This window comes from Dasypus novemcinctus, chromosome 11, assembly GCF_030445035.2.
Source record: "Dasypus novemcinctus isolate mDasNov1 chromosome 11, mDasNov1.1.hap2, whole genome shotgun sequence".
NCBI lineage: Eukaryota > Metazoa > Chordata > Mammalia > Cingulata > Dasypodidae > Dasypus > Dasypus novemcinctus.
In genome coordinates this window covers 71546821-71564557 of record NC_080683.1, presented here as the reverse complement: position 1 = coordinate 71564557, position 17737 = coordinate 71546821, and the positions used below count along the sequence as shown (strand labels likewise).

General features: G+C 39.9%; 1 protein-coding gene across 4 annotated transcripts in view; it reads right to left on the bottom strand.

Annotated features, from left to right (window-relative positions):
- KLHL32 (kelch like family member 32) overlaps positions 1-17737 on the bottom strand; it is a 255100-nt gene that overhangs the window by 111526 nt on the left and 125837 nt on the right. For all 4 annotated transcript variants that reach the window (XM_058307167.2, XM_058307168.1, XM_058307170.2 and 1 more), the window contains one exon: positions 15165-15272. In XM_058307167.2, the coding sequence (XP_058163150.1) occupies positions 15165-15272 (108 nt within the window). The remainder of the gene's footprint in view (positions 1-15164; positions 15273-17737) is intronic.

Sequence of the window (17737 nt, the reverse complement as noted above, 5' to 3'; positions counted from 1 at the left end):
GAGAACATTAAGCAAGAGATCTATGAGAATCTGCCAAAAACGACACTACAGGCTTTTATCCACAAGGTGGCGCCATGTTTAAAGCAAAAATTTTCTAAATTATTCAGGTACCTGTACAACTGCTACCTTAAGTTTATTTTTTAAAAAAGAAAAAAAAAGAACTCATGTAAGGATAATAAAAATACAAATTTTACTTCCTGATAAGCTTATCATGAGCAATGATGACTAGAATTCACCATTTTCAATAAATCCAGGTCTGAATTTTAAAATGCAGTTCAGTTTTTAGTCTTGTATTCAGAAGCCCTCATGATTTGCCCCCCCAAACCTATTTTTTAAAACTTAGTAACAACTCTGCAATATTATGATCTCCTTGCAGAAGCCACGAGCCCACTGTTCTCCATATTCAAGTGATAGTTCTCCCCACCACCACACTTCGAATCCCTTCTCCTTACTTCCTCAGTCCCCATATGTCAAAATCTTGACCATTCTTTAAGATCCAACTCAAATCCACTTTCTATACAAAGCTTTGCAAGATCTTACCCCACCCCAACTCCCAGTGGGAACTAATCTCTCAGGCCTCCAAATTGCTACAGATGTCTAATTAAGCCCAAGGGCTTTGAAGTCACACTGGTTTAATTCAACCCTGGCTCCTACACTTGGTGGAAGAATGAACTTGGGAGACCTATTCAATTCTGTTTGCTTCTGTATTTGTACAATGAAAATAACAATACCTACCTCATAACACTGTTTTAAGGACTAAATGTGAAAATGCATGTGTGTCATTACTACTGTGCATGATTACATGTAACAAAATGGCTTAAAGTATGAGGTTTACTTTCCTCACAAAACTGAATTAGAAAAAAAAAAAACTGAATTAGGAAGCTTAGGGTGCCTAGCAACCAAGTGCCTTATAGTTTCCAGTGTGGCCAATTTTAAACTCCCTGGTTCATGGTCACAAAAATGGCTGCATATTGCCAGGTATTGCAACTGCATTCCAAACAGAAAGAAAAGACAGGGAAAAAAGCAAATTTTGTGCCAGTTGAGCTTGTCGTTATTCATCAGAAAACAGTAGGTTTCTTGCATACTGCCACAGGCTTCTATTTACATCTCATTGGCACAGCGCACACCTGTGTCTTCCCTACTACCCATAGCTGCCAAAGAGCATGGGAAATTGTCTTTTTATGGCTAGATGCATTATTGTGCCAAATCCACTGGAGCCCTTCATAAAGAAAAAAGGGGAAATGGATGTTAGTTTGATGGTCAGAGTGTAGTCATGGTACTTAGCACAGTATCAGTTTTATAATCCATCATCAAAAATGTTAGCTGCATGAAATAGAAACAGTTAATAGGAAGTATTTTTGCCCTGACGAAATATATGCATCTTATCTCATGTTGAACCTATGAGACCTTGGTGGCAGGGTCCATCCTACTTATTTCATTTTCATTGCTGCTGAGCATCCTAGGATTACACCTTTAAATGCAGGAGTTCTAGAATTATTTACAAAAAAAAAAAAAAAAAAAAAAAGAATTGATAGGTTTGAAAGATACAGTTCCCAGGAAATATTAGAAGTCAAAGCCTCCCTGGGAATACTGGTCATAGGCTAATCCTCATTAGGGGTTACCTAATTGAAGGAGTTGAATAAAAGGACACAACAGACATTACAACTAATAGCTACAATAATATGTCTAAACAAAGGTAATCTTTGGATTGGGTATTGTATACAGTTAACAAGTGCCTTGATTAGTGATTCCTTAAGTTCTGAGTCTTCAGGTGGCTTTTATTTATGCCGGCACCCGGTTGTCTGCTCTGTGTCATCTTATAAAAAATGGAAGACTACTATTACTTACCCTCATAAAAATCCATGCAAAACATTTAGAACCCGAAAAGAAGCTATTATTGTTACTGTTATTAATTCCATGAAAAAAAAAGTCTACTTCACAAATAACCACCCCTCCTGCTGGTATCTACTGTCTTCAACATCTCAAGTACCTTGTGGGTATTTCATTTATGTTTTCTCTCCTTCTTATACTCTTCTCCACTTCCCATCCCCACAGTGTAAATATTACCCCGATAGGAAATGACAGATGAGGAAATAGAGGCAGAAAATTTCATCCATTTGGTCAACACATCTTCTCTGAGTGCCCACAGTGAGCCAGGGACCGTTCTAGGCACTGTGGAGATGGCCCTCGAGACAAAACCCGACTGACAAGCATCCCGTCACCTTGGTACTCACAGTCTAGGTTTTGACCAAGTGGGAAGAGTATGGTACCATCGACCGGCAAAAGAAGAAAGAGTCTGAAGAAAGGCTAAGGGTTATGTTTTGGAGGTATATGTTTGGGGGTATATGTTAAGTTTGTGATACCTGTTAGTAGTCCAATAATGATATTGGCCTGTGGGAGGTCATAGCTTAGAGGCCAAATCTGCCCACCACCTGTTTATGTCCCATGAGCTAAGAATGGTCTTAACATTTTTAAATTTAAAAAACCAAAAAAAAACCAAAAAAACAAAAGAACATGTTGACACATGGAAATTACATGAAATTCAAATTTCAGTGTCCATAAATAAAGTTTTTTTAGAACACCCATGGACTGTGCCTGGCTATTCTCATGCTACAACAGCAGAGATGAGGAGCTGTAACAGAGACTTCATGTGGCCTGCAGAACCTAAAATATTTAATTTCTGGCCCCTCACATAAAAAGTTTGCTGATGCCTGGTCTACAGCCTAGGTGGGGACTGGGAGCTAACAGAATAAATCATACCAAACAACACTGGTCTGGATTATCACCATAGAGGGAGAAGGAGGAGAGAGAGACAACTGGAAAAGAGTGGCGGGGGTACAGAACAAAAGCCTGAGAGTCTGGTGTCACAAAAGCCAGGAGAGAAAAGGCTTCAACGAAAGGCAGGTGGAGTGCTGAACGGAGCTGAGAGGTCAAGCACGACAAGAAGTTCTCTTTGGATCTGGCAATATTTGTGATGATTATGAATGGTTTCAGTGAAATCTGGAGATGGAAATCTCCAGACTTGGTGAGTGGAAGAGACAGAAATGAGGAAACAAAAGCAAAGTTGATACAACTCCTTTTCATAAATTCTGCTGTGAACTAATGGTAACTGAAGGGGAATATAAGAACAAGAAACAGTTTTAAAGATGAGAGAGAGAGCATGTATTTATATGTTGCGGGGAATGATCCAGTAGAGGAGAAATCACTACTAGACAAGAAAGGGGGGAGAACTACAGGAGTAGTGTCTGAGAGGGTCAGAAAGAATGGAATCCAGAGCTCATCTGGAGAGTTTCACCTCTGACAGTGCAGAGTCGCCTTTTCCAGTGTGGCAAACGGACGGCAGAGATTGTGTATGAAGAAGCAGGGGTGCTGAGTGCCACGACGCGCAGAAGGTACGGATCTGCTCCTAGTTCCTGAAGGAAGGCGAGGCGAGTCTTTCTTGTGATGTGTGTATTGGAAGTGGGGTCGTGGGTGAGGCAGTATTTGAGAAGACAGAACGAGAAACATCTGAGAAAGAGGAAAAGCAAACTCACACTAGAGACACAGATTAATATTGCTTTGCAGGGATGAGGGCCCATCTGAGATTTGAGCATGGCTTTGAAGTGAAAACAATGACTTTTTCCAGCAACAGTCAGTTGAGTTGATTTTATAGATGGACTTAACTAATAATCATCCAAAGATGCTACAGGCTGGACTCAAGCTTGGTACCCTCTGAGGTCAGCGGTTGTGTTGAAACTGAGTATGACAAAATACTTTCTGTCCTGACAGACACATGTCAAAATAGGGATGCACAGTTATGATCAATTTTTCATGATTTCTATCTCTTCAATTACTACAGAACAAATGGATACCTTTTCTCCTTAAAAAAGTGCAAATTAGCCCTCTCTTTTTCAAGCAGTGCTCTGTGTAGTACTGAGGTTAACAATGTTCATGCTCCTATCTGAATTAGCATAATTCTGGAGCACAGACCATCTTTAGATACTTCACTATACCACGAACAACTCCATATGCAAATAATTTCTGATAAATGCAACTGTGTTCATTTGGCATTTCAAATCACAGTTCGACCCACTCTAGAAAGTAGTCACTGTGTTTGTTGAATTAGTGAATCTAAATTTGAGAATATAAATGGATGATTTTTATGACGTGCATCCAAAACCAAAAAAACCCTGAATTAGCACAATCAACACATTTTCAAGTTATTCTTTCAATCGAATGACCTTTTTATTCTCCTCAGAAAAATCTATTAATACTTGCAATAAAAATTCTTCTCAAAAGTTGATCAATTGTTTTTTATATTGACATTAACCACACAGATCATATATTTTTGCTATCATCAGATTGCTTCCTTTTTTTGGAAACCTTACCTTTAATGTATGTGTGAAGAAAGTGGCCACAGTAGTTGCTGAGGGCAGGGAGAGGGAAGAAGAGATGTGATGTGGGGGCATTTTCAGGACTTGGAGTTGTCCTAAACGATATTGCAGGGACAGATGCTGGACATGATATATTCACCATAATCCACTGAATGGACTGGGGGAGAATGTAAGCTACAAAGTAAACTATCATCCATGTGGTGCAGCAGTACTCCAAAATGTATTCACCAAATGCAATGAATGTGTCACAATGATGAAAGAGGTTTTTGATGTGGGAGGAGTGGGGGGGGGGTGTACGGGAACCGCTTTTATTTTTTAATGTAACATTTTTTGTGCTCTATGTAGCTTCAAAAAACTACAATTTAATTAATTAATTTTTAAAAAACTTACCTTTAGAACAGTAAAGCCATATACTCTGTTATTTTATACAAATATTAAATGCTTCCAGCAGGGGGCTCAAGAATTCTATTTTAAGTTAAAAAGGGGAAAAAAAGGTCATGACCCAGCAGTAACTATTGTAAAAACTTTCAGAAGGCAAGTTCCACTAAAAATATATGTTCTTTCTCTCTAACACATAATGCCAGGTCTGTGCAATTACTTAAAAATAATCCAAGAGAAGGAAAAAACTAGATGTACAAAAGGCAATATATTTATATTCTATGTACATGTGGGTAAATGTATTTATATCTTATCTAATACCAAAAGAAATTGAAGAAAATTATAATCACAAAAATCTACATAAAATAAGTATTTAGGCACATGGGCAAAGACTAGAAGGAAACATAATTATAAGCAATATGTACGTTAGCAAGAAGTGGTGTGCATACTTTTTTTTTTAACTTTCATTCTTATTTAGGTTGTATAACATTTTGGTGATTTTTCATGGAAAAATATTTTTATAGAATTTACATGCCTCTTATTCTTTTGTGGATTTATGTGTAGAACAACTTGAAACTTTGGAGATACTTCATTTTCATAGGTAGAACTAAGGGGGAATATATAGTACCACTTTATTCATGCCTACTTATAAATAAATCTTTTTTTAAAAAAAGTACAACCAGATATCTCTCTCTCTCTCTATGAGAGAGAGAGAGATTTCTAACTACATCTCCTCTCAACTATTAAAAGTAGGCTGCAAACATGGCTTTAAAATTCTGAGCATCAAAGCTAAAAAGGAAATATGGCTAAAAAGATAAAAATGTACAAATACTAAGGAGAATCCTAGCTTCTCCAGGCCCTGAGAACTAATGGGAATTTTCCTGTAGACATTAGGAGAATTTTTAAAAGATCTATCTGATCACACTTTTAAAAAAAGATTTATTTATTCATTCCCCCACTCCCATCCCCTCATTATCTATTCTCTCTGTCCATTCACTGTGCATTCTTCTGTGTCTGCTCATCTTCTCTTTAGGTGGCACTGGGAACCAATCCTGGGACCTTCCAGAATGGGGGAGAGTTGCTCAATCTCTTGCACCACCTCAGCTCCCTGGTCTGCTGTAGCTCTTATTGCCTCTCCTCTGTGTTTCTTTTTGTTGCATCATCTTGCTGAGCCAGTTCTCTGCTTGGGCCAGCTTGCCTTCACCAGGAGGTCCGGGGAATCGAACGCTGAATCTCCTATATGGTAGACAGGAGCCCAATTGTGTGACCCCCATCCACTTCCCTATCTGGGTACACTTTCAACAATAGCAAAGTTTATTTTACAGAGCACTGCATAAAAAATAAAATTTCATCATGAGATTCCTTAAAACCCCAATACTAATTTTCTGATTTTCTCCCTGTCCTGGTTTGAGTCTTTTGTGCACCCCAGAAAATTACGTTCTTAAGCTAACCCATTCCTGTGTGGGTGAACCTAATACTTGGAGGACATTTTTATTAGATTCAGTCAAGGGACCTGTGGGCTAGAGCAGTTTTGATTAGATCAGCAAGGCTCTTGATTAGACTGTGCGACCCAGAGTGGTCCCTGATGCTTTTACTGGAGTCTTACAGACATGGAACACAGAGACAGAGCGCCGCCGTCTTACCCTGCTGTGCGAGAGGACTCCAGGATCGCCTACAACTGCAGAAACCCTGAGAGGCTGAAAGAGGGGGAGAGAGAGGCCCAGGGAGAGTCTGGAGGCTGGAATCAGTGGAGCAGCACAACCTGAAGCAATGAAGCTCCCAAGAGGGTAGGCCCATGGAGGAGCTTGAAGCTGAAAGAGGAGGGGGACAGAGGGGTGTGCCTGATTGCCCTCAGCTGCAATTCAGTGAGACAGCATCTCTGATGATGCCTTGATCAGGACATTCACAGCCCTGGAACTGTAAATTTTACCCTAATAAACTCTGATGATTAAAACCAACCAGTTTATGGTATATTGCATTGGCAGCCTTTAGCAAACTAAAACGCTGCTTCAATCCAAGTGAAAAATTTCAAATATCCTGATCAGTGGTTCTCAGTGGAGGCAGGACTACCTTCTAGGGGGCAATTTGGAAACCCCAATGGGCATTTTTGATTGTCCTAGGGAGAGGGACACTGCTGGCATTTACTAGGCAGTGGTCAATCACCAATAACAAAGAGTTGCCTGTATCTTACCAACATCTGAATGCACTGCTGGCTATGCACGTAGGAGGAAACTTGTTAATAAAGATCTATGCCCAGAAATTACTCAGTTGTTGTTGTTCAGGGTCAGCTTGCCCTGAATTTTCCAGAAATATTACCACCCTAAGGACCCAAGGGAGGACTGCTGCTTATGTTGTTTGGAATTTTACTACAAGTTGTTCATTGTTTGGAAAAATCATGTTGTACCATAAGCACAACATACCTGTATCCACAGGCAGGGGTAGACATGTGACTATTTCATTATGACTTCTGGAAGAGTTGTATCCCAGAAGGTACATACCGAAATGTATAATATTTTTACTATGTCTCCTTCTATTTGTTCTTTAGATTATGGGTATTCTATTGTTTTTAAACTAATTTGTGTAGGTAATTGATATTATCTAAGAATTTCCTTTTAGGATAGTAAAGGTGGCCTTTTAATAGATGTGATGAGGTTGAGCATCCAAAAACCAAATGGATGGATGAATTGCATATTTTCTGAGGAATCCTTTATGCGTACAATTTCTCCCAAACGAACTTCTAGTAAAGAGCTGTTCAGCTGTTGAGGCTGGAGTGCAAGTGTTTTTGTTGCGTAGAGAAAAAGATTCATGTACTTTAAAAATACATCAATAGGCTGACTTATGAAAATTAAGGAGCCAAACAAGAGTCTCCACTAAATAAATGGTTAAACTCCCTCCATTCAGAGGTGATTTGAAGGAGCACCTAAAGCATGCATCAGAATTTCCTTAGGAAATGGTTGAGTGCAGCCAACATTCAGATATTCCAATGATCAAGGCAGAACGTAGCTGTAATGATTTCCATTTAGAAATATTTCAAAACAGGAGTTATTCCTTACCTACCACGGCAAAGGGGAAATCTCAGCAGTACATCAGAATTTATAAGCTATCTGCTACTGCAACTTCCTGCCAAAGCATCCAAGGGAAACGAGTGCACAGAAGAGCAGACCCCACCCTGAGGCAACTCTTAATAAGTTGGTTGATGCCAGCTGTTTCAAGTTGCTAGATTTAAGCCACTTCTACTTTGGAGGAAGTCTGCCAGAGCAGGACCTATTGGTTACTGCCCCACTTATGAAAACAAAACTATCATCAAGAGCCTAAAGGAAATACTTCTCCATTCCCTATCCTGGCCGTGGGGTGGGGATGGAGGTAGAGAGATAGGAAGGAGAGTGGAGGAAAGAAGGGCAACAGATCCGGCTCGTTTGAATGAAGTTTTATAAAATGAAGATAAAGCTAAAACACAGCGGGCCACACTCCTCGTCATCTAATAATATCTCAGAGACCCTCACCATGTCAGTCGTGGGCAGGCTTTGTACTGAGGAACACAAACCCACTGACCCACTCGGGGTCTCTCAGCCCAGAATCAGGGCCAAAAGAGATTTCTAGGTGCTACAGGCGAATTGTTCAAAACACACTGTTTTCATTAGGGACTGAGCTTCATGAAATACATGTTCCAAAAGGCAGTTATTCCTCAACTAATACTCCAGACAAATGAATGTAATTGAGTCTGACTCTATCTTTGATGTCTGACTGCTGTCAGCGTTCAAACCTCACCACGCCCTCCTCCTCTCTTGCCTCAGATCTGGGAAAATCTACAAGAAAGCCCAAAAGCTCCCTCCTTTGGTGCTAATCGGAAGACAAACCAGGCAAGCCCCTTCCCCAAAGGAGAGAGCCTTCACCCCAGTCACAGTCCTTAACCACGATAAAGGCCAAAGCCAGCCACCCACTCTTGCTCTCTCAAGTGAATTTTGGACCTACCCAAAAACTGCCCTGTTCTTCCCCCAAAAGTCTCATTAAATAAGTAATAAACCTTTCCATAATCTCCGTGTGTGTGCATGTGGCATCATCAGTTTCAACAACCAGATCAAATTTTTTGATGTGGGGTATGGAGTTCATCCCATTTCTGCAGGGGGGCTACAGACTACCAGGAAAACCTAAGACTTGTAAATTGTTAGGGAAAAAACAGGATGCATTTTAAAAATCAAAATATCAGTTTCATTACCAAGCCAAACTCAGACGCGTGGCTCAGAGGACACTTCTTCAACAGCAACATTTTGATGCTGATCTGCCTGAACAAATGGCTTTATAATTCTTGGAGTAGAGCCTCAGTACATTCTGACCAGACAGCACAAGCAGATTTAATAAGGAGAACAGGCTGGCACAGAGTAGACACAGAACTGGCCCTGCTCTTTGGGAAGGAGGTCCTCCGGCACGAACACGCTTCACCTGAATCGGCTCTTCTCCACGAGGAGCAGACAGGCCTCGGGCCCAGTGAAGCTTTTTTGAGTCCTCAGCTTAGAAGAGCAAGCTTCTGGGATTCAGTCCAGGCTTGGCCTTCTAAAAGCTCATTTCTCACTTTTTCACTATAACCAACCAAGTCCCCAACCTGTCCTCCTCACTTTTTTTTTTGATCAGCAAACAATGTCAAGGATTATATTACTTGACACTTTGGGAAGTCACAAAAATTCCATTTGGCAAGTGGCCTCTAATGACCACGGGCAGGGCTCTCGTCTGCTCAGGGGGCTGACACTGACGACACTGATGTCTTCATCCCCAAACAGGACGCAGACAAACTGGCTTATTTCTTTAAATAATCCACTGATAAAAATCACTGAAAAGGTAAAAAACACTTTCAAAACATCCAGGAAAGCAAAACGTCACTGATGAAATTCAAAAGTTTCTCCCTTTGTTTCACTCTGCTCAGACTTTCGATGTAAACAATGCAGTTATGAGCTCTGGGACAGCTCAGACAAGCAAAGGTCATAAGAAAATGATCACTTTCAGCACAATTCAGAACATCCTTCCTGAGAATGTGTATTTCAGACTCTGTTCTCCAGAGCCTGGGGCACAGTGGAGGTGCCCTGGGGGCCTTTATTTGCTGGGCTTCGGTAGGTACTGCCAGGTAAAGAAAGGATTCTGCAGCTAAAAATTTAAACCCCTGAATAAGTTTTAACACTGCTCCCAAGAGAAGAATATAAGAAAAATGTCTCCCAGATTTGTTTCATGTGCTAACATTTAGCTCATCCAGGTTATGTTTCTAAGTAAATCTGATGGGGACTTTTCCCATATAAAGTGACACATAGATCCCTGAAGGGATGGTCCATAGGAAAGCAACTCCAATTAGGACTCCTGTCACTCTGCAGCCAGGCCTGATGCTCAGGTCTCCAGAGAAAGGTACACTGCTGTGGAGAGCAAATACAGTTTCAATGATCGTCAAAATGTAAGGCTACAGCATATGCCTTATCAGGGCTATAGAGAAAAAAATGAATTTATGAAAGAACCAAAGGAGAATCAGAAAGAAAAACTTTGCAACGTAAAAGCATGGAAATTAAGAAGTAGTTTCCTTTAATTTTCAATTCCTTGATTGCATAAATATTTTTACATGATTACAATTATAGCTATATGTGTGTGTGTATATCACTTGAATATTATATTTTTCTAGATTTCTAATAGGCTTCAAAATATTTCTGTTAGTAGTTACACAATATTTCCTTGTGAGTATTACAATAAAGAATTCACTGAGTTGGGAACAGGTATTTAAGATGGGTGTCCCCAAAGAGATGAGCTCTTTTACTGACGTGGTGGTGCCAACAGCTGTGGTTGTTCAATCATCAGAAGTGTAGGTGCATAAATACCAGGGACTCCTTCCTCTTCCAGATGTGACAGAGATGCATGCCCAGGTGATGGTTTAGATGGCTCCAGGCTGGCAAATGGACTGTATTAGGGTTCATTCAAACAGGATATATGCACGCATGTATATGAATGCATGCATGTATATGTATATATAACACACATGTTATGAGATTTATTATAGGAATTGGCTCATATGACTGTGGGGATGGGCAAGTCCAAATTCCATAGGGCAGGCTGCAAGCTGGAAACATCAATAAAGGTTTTCAATGAACCCCCCAGGAGAAGCTGGCTGGCTGAAGCAGAGATGGAAATTCTTTCTTCTGACTATTGAAATCATATCTCCTTTTAAAGCCTTCAACTAATTGGATAAGACTTCTCTCAGTGCTGAAGGCAATCCCCTTAGCTGATTGTAAATGTAATCACCCATAGAACGTAATGAACCTACTGGTGATTTAAATCCACAAGACAGCCTCACAGTAACAGTCAGGCCAGTGCGTGTCTGACCAGAGACTGGACATAGATAACCTAGCCAAGTTGGCTCATGAACTTAACCAGCAGAGTGCCAGTATTTGGAGCGAAGAAATTTTAAAGGGGCTGCAAATGTCACCATCATTCAATGCATAGTTCCTCTCTTTTCTGGGTTTCTAGGATCTCTCCATCAGACTACCAGGGACAAAAAAAGAGGACAGTTCTCTGGAAATCAGAAGGAAGCTACAAAGGTTTAACTCTTGCTCCACAAAATAGAAGGTTTTTAGCATAGGGCTCAGCATATAGCCTACCTTCCTTGACATCTTCTTAGCTAAAGAATAATAACTTAAATTCAACCCTATTTGCTTCTACTTTGATCCTAAGTTACTTGAATTCTTACAGGCTTATTTCAAGGCCTTTGGGAGGAAAAGAGCCTCAATGTCACCTGCCCTCACTGTCTGGCTGGGTTTTCATGGCAGTATCTGCTTGCTTCTGGCTGGCTGCCCTCTTGTCTAGTTTGGTCAGGGATTCCTACTCCCAGGTACCAGAATCCTTTTTTTCCCCTTCTTGCTCATCACCTCTTCTACTCAGGACTGATCTGAAACATGAATGAACTCCCCACCAGAGCTGAAAAGTGAAGAGATAGAGGGGAGGCCAGGTACCAGGACAGGTCCTCATACCTACCAGGAGAAGTGGAAGTGTGTTTTCTTAAGCCCACTTTGTCTTTTTCTCCCTAAGAAAAGATCCTCTCAGTGGCAGCTCATGTCACCCCATTCACATCCAACCTAGCTCCCAGCTCCAGAACAAACAGGGCCTGCCTTGCATTAGTCACTTTTTTCCTCCCCACGGGCTCTGCTGCCATCACAGCTGTGGAGTGGCTGTTCAAGGACACTGCACAAGGACAGTGATGCTTTCCAGGCTCTGCTCAAGCCATGCCCCATGCAAGGAAGGTATCTCATCAGTACCAAGGTGAAGTGTGTGCTTGAGCAGCCCTGGGTATGCTTCTTAGTAAGAAAGTGCAAGCATTTTTAGGGAGGATGTAACATTTTAGTGGCAAACTTTGCTTTTTCCTTTAAAATTTCCTGGATTAAATCTGTGGACCAATTTTAAGAAGGCTAAGCCTTAGAGCAGTGTGTAGGAAGAACACTCATACGTCGTTTCCCTCAGCAGAATTCATTCATCACTCCCACTCTGCACTTCCAATTTCTCTCCCAAGACAGCAACCATTTTCAGACACTTAAAGTACCTACATTTTATACTATGCTTACTACAACTGACTAAACGTATAATCAACTGTCAGTTGAAACAGCTATCGCAAGGTACATTTAACTGTTGACCCCGAGTTTTTACAAAACTATATACACATGACTGAAGAATATACAGCACTGAATGTCTACAGTAGTAAAGAGCAATTAAGAAACTGAAGAATTATGCTTTTCTTCACATTTCCATGCTCCAAACTCTTTGCTTCATGTTGATTTCAATTTGTAGCAAAATAAAGCAGCTTTTTGGATTTCCCAAGTTTACTAGAATTTCATTTTTATGTCATTTTCTGTGTCCATGTCTCAAAGGGGAAACAGATTTATCAAAAAGTCATTTTAGTATTTCAGAAACCAAACTGCCTTGGATGCGTATCCAAGACGACTACCAAACTCTACTCGGCAGCAAAAAGTAATTATGTCTAGAATATAAGTACAACAAGTTGGAACTCTCAGGGACCAAGGTTTAGAAAGGCACAGTTTCCAGGCTGAGAGAACCATCAAAATAATTCACTCTCTGAAATGCTAACACACTTCTCTGCCTCTTTCAACAAAGTAGGATAAATATGATTTTGTCTCTTCTTAGCAACACAGGGCATTAAGAAGGAATACAGATTTGAAAATTAGAAGAACTGGGCTTGACTAATTGGGTCAAAATGTACTAGGAGAGTGATCTTCCTCAATTTACTATTCACAGAACCTCCCTGGGCGGCTTACTCACCTTTACAATGTGACCACCATGCTCCTCAAAGCTGTTTGGAAGATGAAGTTAAGTAATACCTGAAAAGTGCCCAGCAGGGAACGCTGGCTGCTGAAGATGCTCCATGAAACATCAGCCCCCTTCCCGCCCCCTCAGGAGGTCAGGTAGTGCTAAATGCTGTAGGCTGCTGCTTGTCTGTGCATGCATACCTCAAGAAGGGATCTCCGAGCAGAATAAATGCAACATCAATTATTTTCTCTTTTTCTTTTGCCTTTCTTTGTCTTTCAGTCTGCCTTCCTTTTTTTATGAGGTGCTTATATTAGTGCCTATATATTTTTTTGCTCACTTGGCTTTCTTTTTCTCATATTAGCAGAATTTAATCATGGAAAGCATATGACTCCTAGGCAATTGATATGGCTGCCCTTCTGCAAAGTTCCTCCCTCTCCCCAAATAGTTTTCTTACTCTCAAAAAGTCAGCTCCCCTTCTGCTATTTTCAATTCCCACTGCATAGATAGACCCCTTGTGCTACAGGCATAGCATACATAAAAGCATATACATAGGCATGTATATAGCCTTTCTGAAGAAACCATGAATAAATCTCCACAAAGCAATTAAGCCAACCAATAGGGCAGTCTTTTGTATTTATAATTTGTGTTTTACCTAGGCCTTCAAGCAAATGTTGTAATCTTTTGTTTATTAATGATATAAACGTGCTTTAGAGCCTATAGCTGCAAGCTTAAATCACTTAGTTATAAATGAAGTTGAGCATAAAACCTGCTCACTTGGGTAGCTTTATCTAAAACCAATATTTACAATTTCATTCCCATTGTATACCAGGGAAACATGGGCTATCGATTACCAATCTCTCTTTAGAAATGGGCAAATGCAGGAGCAATTGTAATTCAGGTATAAAGAGAGAAATATCCACAACACACTTTGGAGCTGGTATCTTTACACTGTAAACCAGAAAACATATAACACATTATTTACACATGTCACTAAGAAAATGTTTGGCAACTCTGTAACCAAGAGTTGTCTACCTTAACTGCATCAGGAGAAAAATGGCTGGGCTGATCTTGAATTTGTAGTCTAACATCTCTCTTTTCCCTTTGTACTTCCTACTGGTTGGATAGTTTTGCCCTTTCTACCTTCTACGATTGTAGCTCCCAAAGTTGCTTCAGTTATTCTATGACACATACCCTGAACTCTTTTAAAACCAAGAAAGAGAGTAGACAATATCATATACTTTAATAAACCTCTAGAGAAATTTTAGTAGAAAGGTGAACTCCTACATATCCTTTAAGACCCAAATGCCTTTTTTTCTGTGAAGTCTGGCATTGGCTGTCCCAGGTGATCACTATCTCCTTTTTGTCTCTACTTGTCAGTCTTCTGTTCCTGTGTTAACTCCCATCACTGTTAGGACATGTAGTTATGTATGAGCCTCTCTCTCCCCCACCATGATGGAAGTCTGCCAAGAGCAGAGGCCCTAACTTCTGCCTCATTCTAGCACAGAAGACACTAAACCCAATTTGGATGATAGAATGAAAATTTTATAAAAGAGCATAAGCATCCATTCTCTATCTGGGTTGATTTAGTTGAGATTTCAAATGTATATGGATGCCCTCTGGAGATCCCTGCAAGATCGACAACAATTTTAGTGACAAACAAATAAGAATTTCAAACCATCAAATTTCAATCTCAAGGTCTGAAACTGATGCTGAAATGTGTATGGAGGACAGGGTTATCAAGAGGCGGGACATGACCATTGAGGACTTCAAAATTTTTGTCTTGTTTTGAAGCCAATAAAGTCATGATTGAATCACTGAGCTTTGTTTATTACATTGAGAATTCAAGTTATCTTGTAAACTCTTTCCTGCATGTCAGTCTTTTAGGATATTTTTAATTGTAGCAAAAAGCCACTAAGCTAAGACTAAAACACTATGTTCATTGGATCATATTAAAAATCAAATTGCTTCACTTACCTTTCCATCACTGTAGTTATAAAGTTAGGTAGATGTGAATTTTTTTAAAACATGAAAATGAAGAACAATAACTAAATCTCATTATCTCAAGGATAATCTCATCCTGATGGGTGCAGTTAAAATTCTAAGCCTCTCAGTTCATATTTGGTACCATACCTGTCCTGTGTATGCAAACTCCAGAGCCTGCTTTAAGCCAAGGCTGGTCACACCATGTAAATTCACCTCATCAGCTCCACTTTCCACCATACAAAGACTGAACATTGCCTGAGGTGGGGAAAAAAAGAGAGAGAAAGTGAGAAGACCTTAAAAACAAAGGATCAAGACTAAGTCCTGGGGAGACCAGCAAAGAAAAAAGTTTAACAGGTTATGTTGCCTGAAGTATGTACCCCAGTTTGGATATGTTCTTGGTCTTGGTCCACATTCTGGTGGGCGTGGACCCACTGTAAATAGGATCTCTTCAGTTAAAGAGTGAATCAGGTTGGGCTTTAATCGGCATTACTGGAGTCCTTAACAAGCAGATGAAATTCAGACATAGGGGAAGCCATAGGAAGAAGCCAGAAGCCATTGGAACCTGGAGGAGAAAGGGAAGACATTGCCATATGACACAAAAGCCATTACTACAGTCTTTGAGGACAAGGCATCACCTTGCTGATGCCTTGATTTTGGACTTCTAACCTCAAAACAGTAGGCTAATAAATTCCTGGTGTTTAAGCCAATCCATTGTACAGTACTTGTTTTAGCAACCGGAAAACTAAAATACAAGTTAAAGGTTGATTTTGGTTTTTAAAATGCTTCAAAGAGACTCCTCACACAGCCAATTTCTTTGCTGTCTAGTCAGCCACAGTAACGTGTACACATTACTGCTTACCTTGTGCACAAAATCCTATTTAGTCATCACGACGGGTCCCTGATTGTGTTTAGGTTTCCTGCACTCCTTCTCTGGATCCTGGGGTTTCACTGCTACCATGCAATATACAACAGACCCAAATAGTCTTGCTAACAGCACATGGAAAGTGGTATCTTCTCCCCACTTGGTCTTGGTTTTTCTTGCCTCATTCCAACGATAGCTCTTGTTCCTGTCACCTGCCAACTCTACATGAAGCACTCTATTCCAGTGCTTCTTCAAGCATGGTGGCAGACCACAAGCCTGAGTACACCCAAGAATGTGTCAAGATGCAGATTCTTGGGGTACTACCCCAGACCTACTGAGTCAGAAACCCTGAGAGCACCAACAATGTAGGTTTTAGGATTTTTTAAAAGGTTATTTTAAGTCTAATTCAATTCTGCACTTGTAGAAGATGGTCTGATATTTCATAACTAAAAAGCATAGGTCAAAATAAAATTTCAATTTGTATAATCCTGAATTTGCTCCTAGACTTCTTGTAAACATTTTAATACTTTGGATATATTTAACGCATGCTCCAAGTGACTCTGTTGCTTGGTCAAATTTGGAAGCCAGTGTTCTTGGTTATTTAGTGAAAAATCAATGTGCCTGCAAACCAATTCTACAAATGGCCACCTTATCGAAAATCAGTTTTTCCACTAATTGACTGGTATGTCAAATGAAAACTGGCCAAATTTAATAAACACACAGATTTACAAAGCAACACCATCACTAATTTTTATAGCTCAATTTTGCCTTAACAGGTGTAATGAAAATATTCGAATTTGGTTATTGATAATGAAATACGCTATTTTAAAAAATACAGAGAAATTTTAAAAACCTGTTTTATATTGCTATATTCTAGTTCACATCTTTTTAATTTAAAAACATATTAATATTCATCTTTTAGCAATTTGTGATTTTTAAGTTATTTGACCCTTTAGAGGTCTATACATTTTTAGCTAGTGTGTATAGAATGGGAGGCACGAATCTATGATCTGTGACTCCTTCTGGAGATCCTCATTTCCATTTCACTATACTAAACACTTTTTAAGTTTTTTATAGTGAATCATATTTTCTTTGGTTGTTTATAGTTTATTGCCCTCTTGTCAGTTCAGAAATTTTCTAAAGAATATTTTAAGTTTGAAAAAATATGCAAAATATATTAGAGGCATGAGGATTTATTATAACATGTAATATATGTGATTATATTTAACTTGATAAATAGCAAACATTCAGAATACATTTTATTCTCAGAAATTTCCTTTTCCATGAAATGCCAAAATCAAACATTTCTTTAGAAGCTGTAAAAACCAAAATAAGTCAATCTGGCAACTCGGTGAGTTAGTGAGCTAATGACCAGGAGAACTGTCTATTCCCCAATGGTAGCAGCAGGTAAAGGTACTATGTGGAAAGAACAAAGGATTTGGGGAGCACATTGAGTAAGAACAAACATGGAAACAATCAGTTCTGGGTTTGAACACTGGCAAGTGGCTTCGGGCAAACACTTAACTCAATTTTCCTTTTGAAAAAATGGGGCTCCAAATTGTACCCACCTCATAAACTTGTTTTGAAGATAAAAGTGCATATAAAGCATGTGGTAGAGTGCCTGGCATACAGCAAGCTCTTAGTAAATGTGTAGGGGAGCCCTGCTCCATAAGGAAGCCGCCCAGCGCAAAAGAAAGTGCAGCCTGCCCAAGAATGACTGCACACACGGAGAGCTGACACAGCAAGATGACGTAACAAAGAGAAACACAGATTCCTGGTGCCGCTGATAAGGATAGAAGCGGTCACAGAAGAACACACAGCAAATGGACACAGAGAGCAGACAACTGGCGGGGGGGAA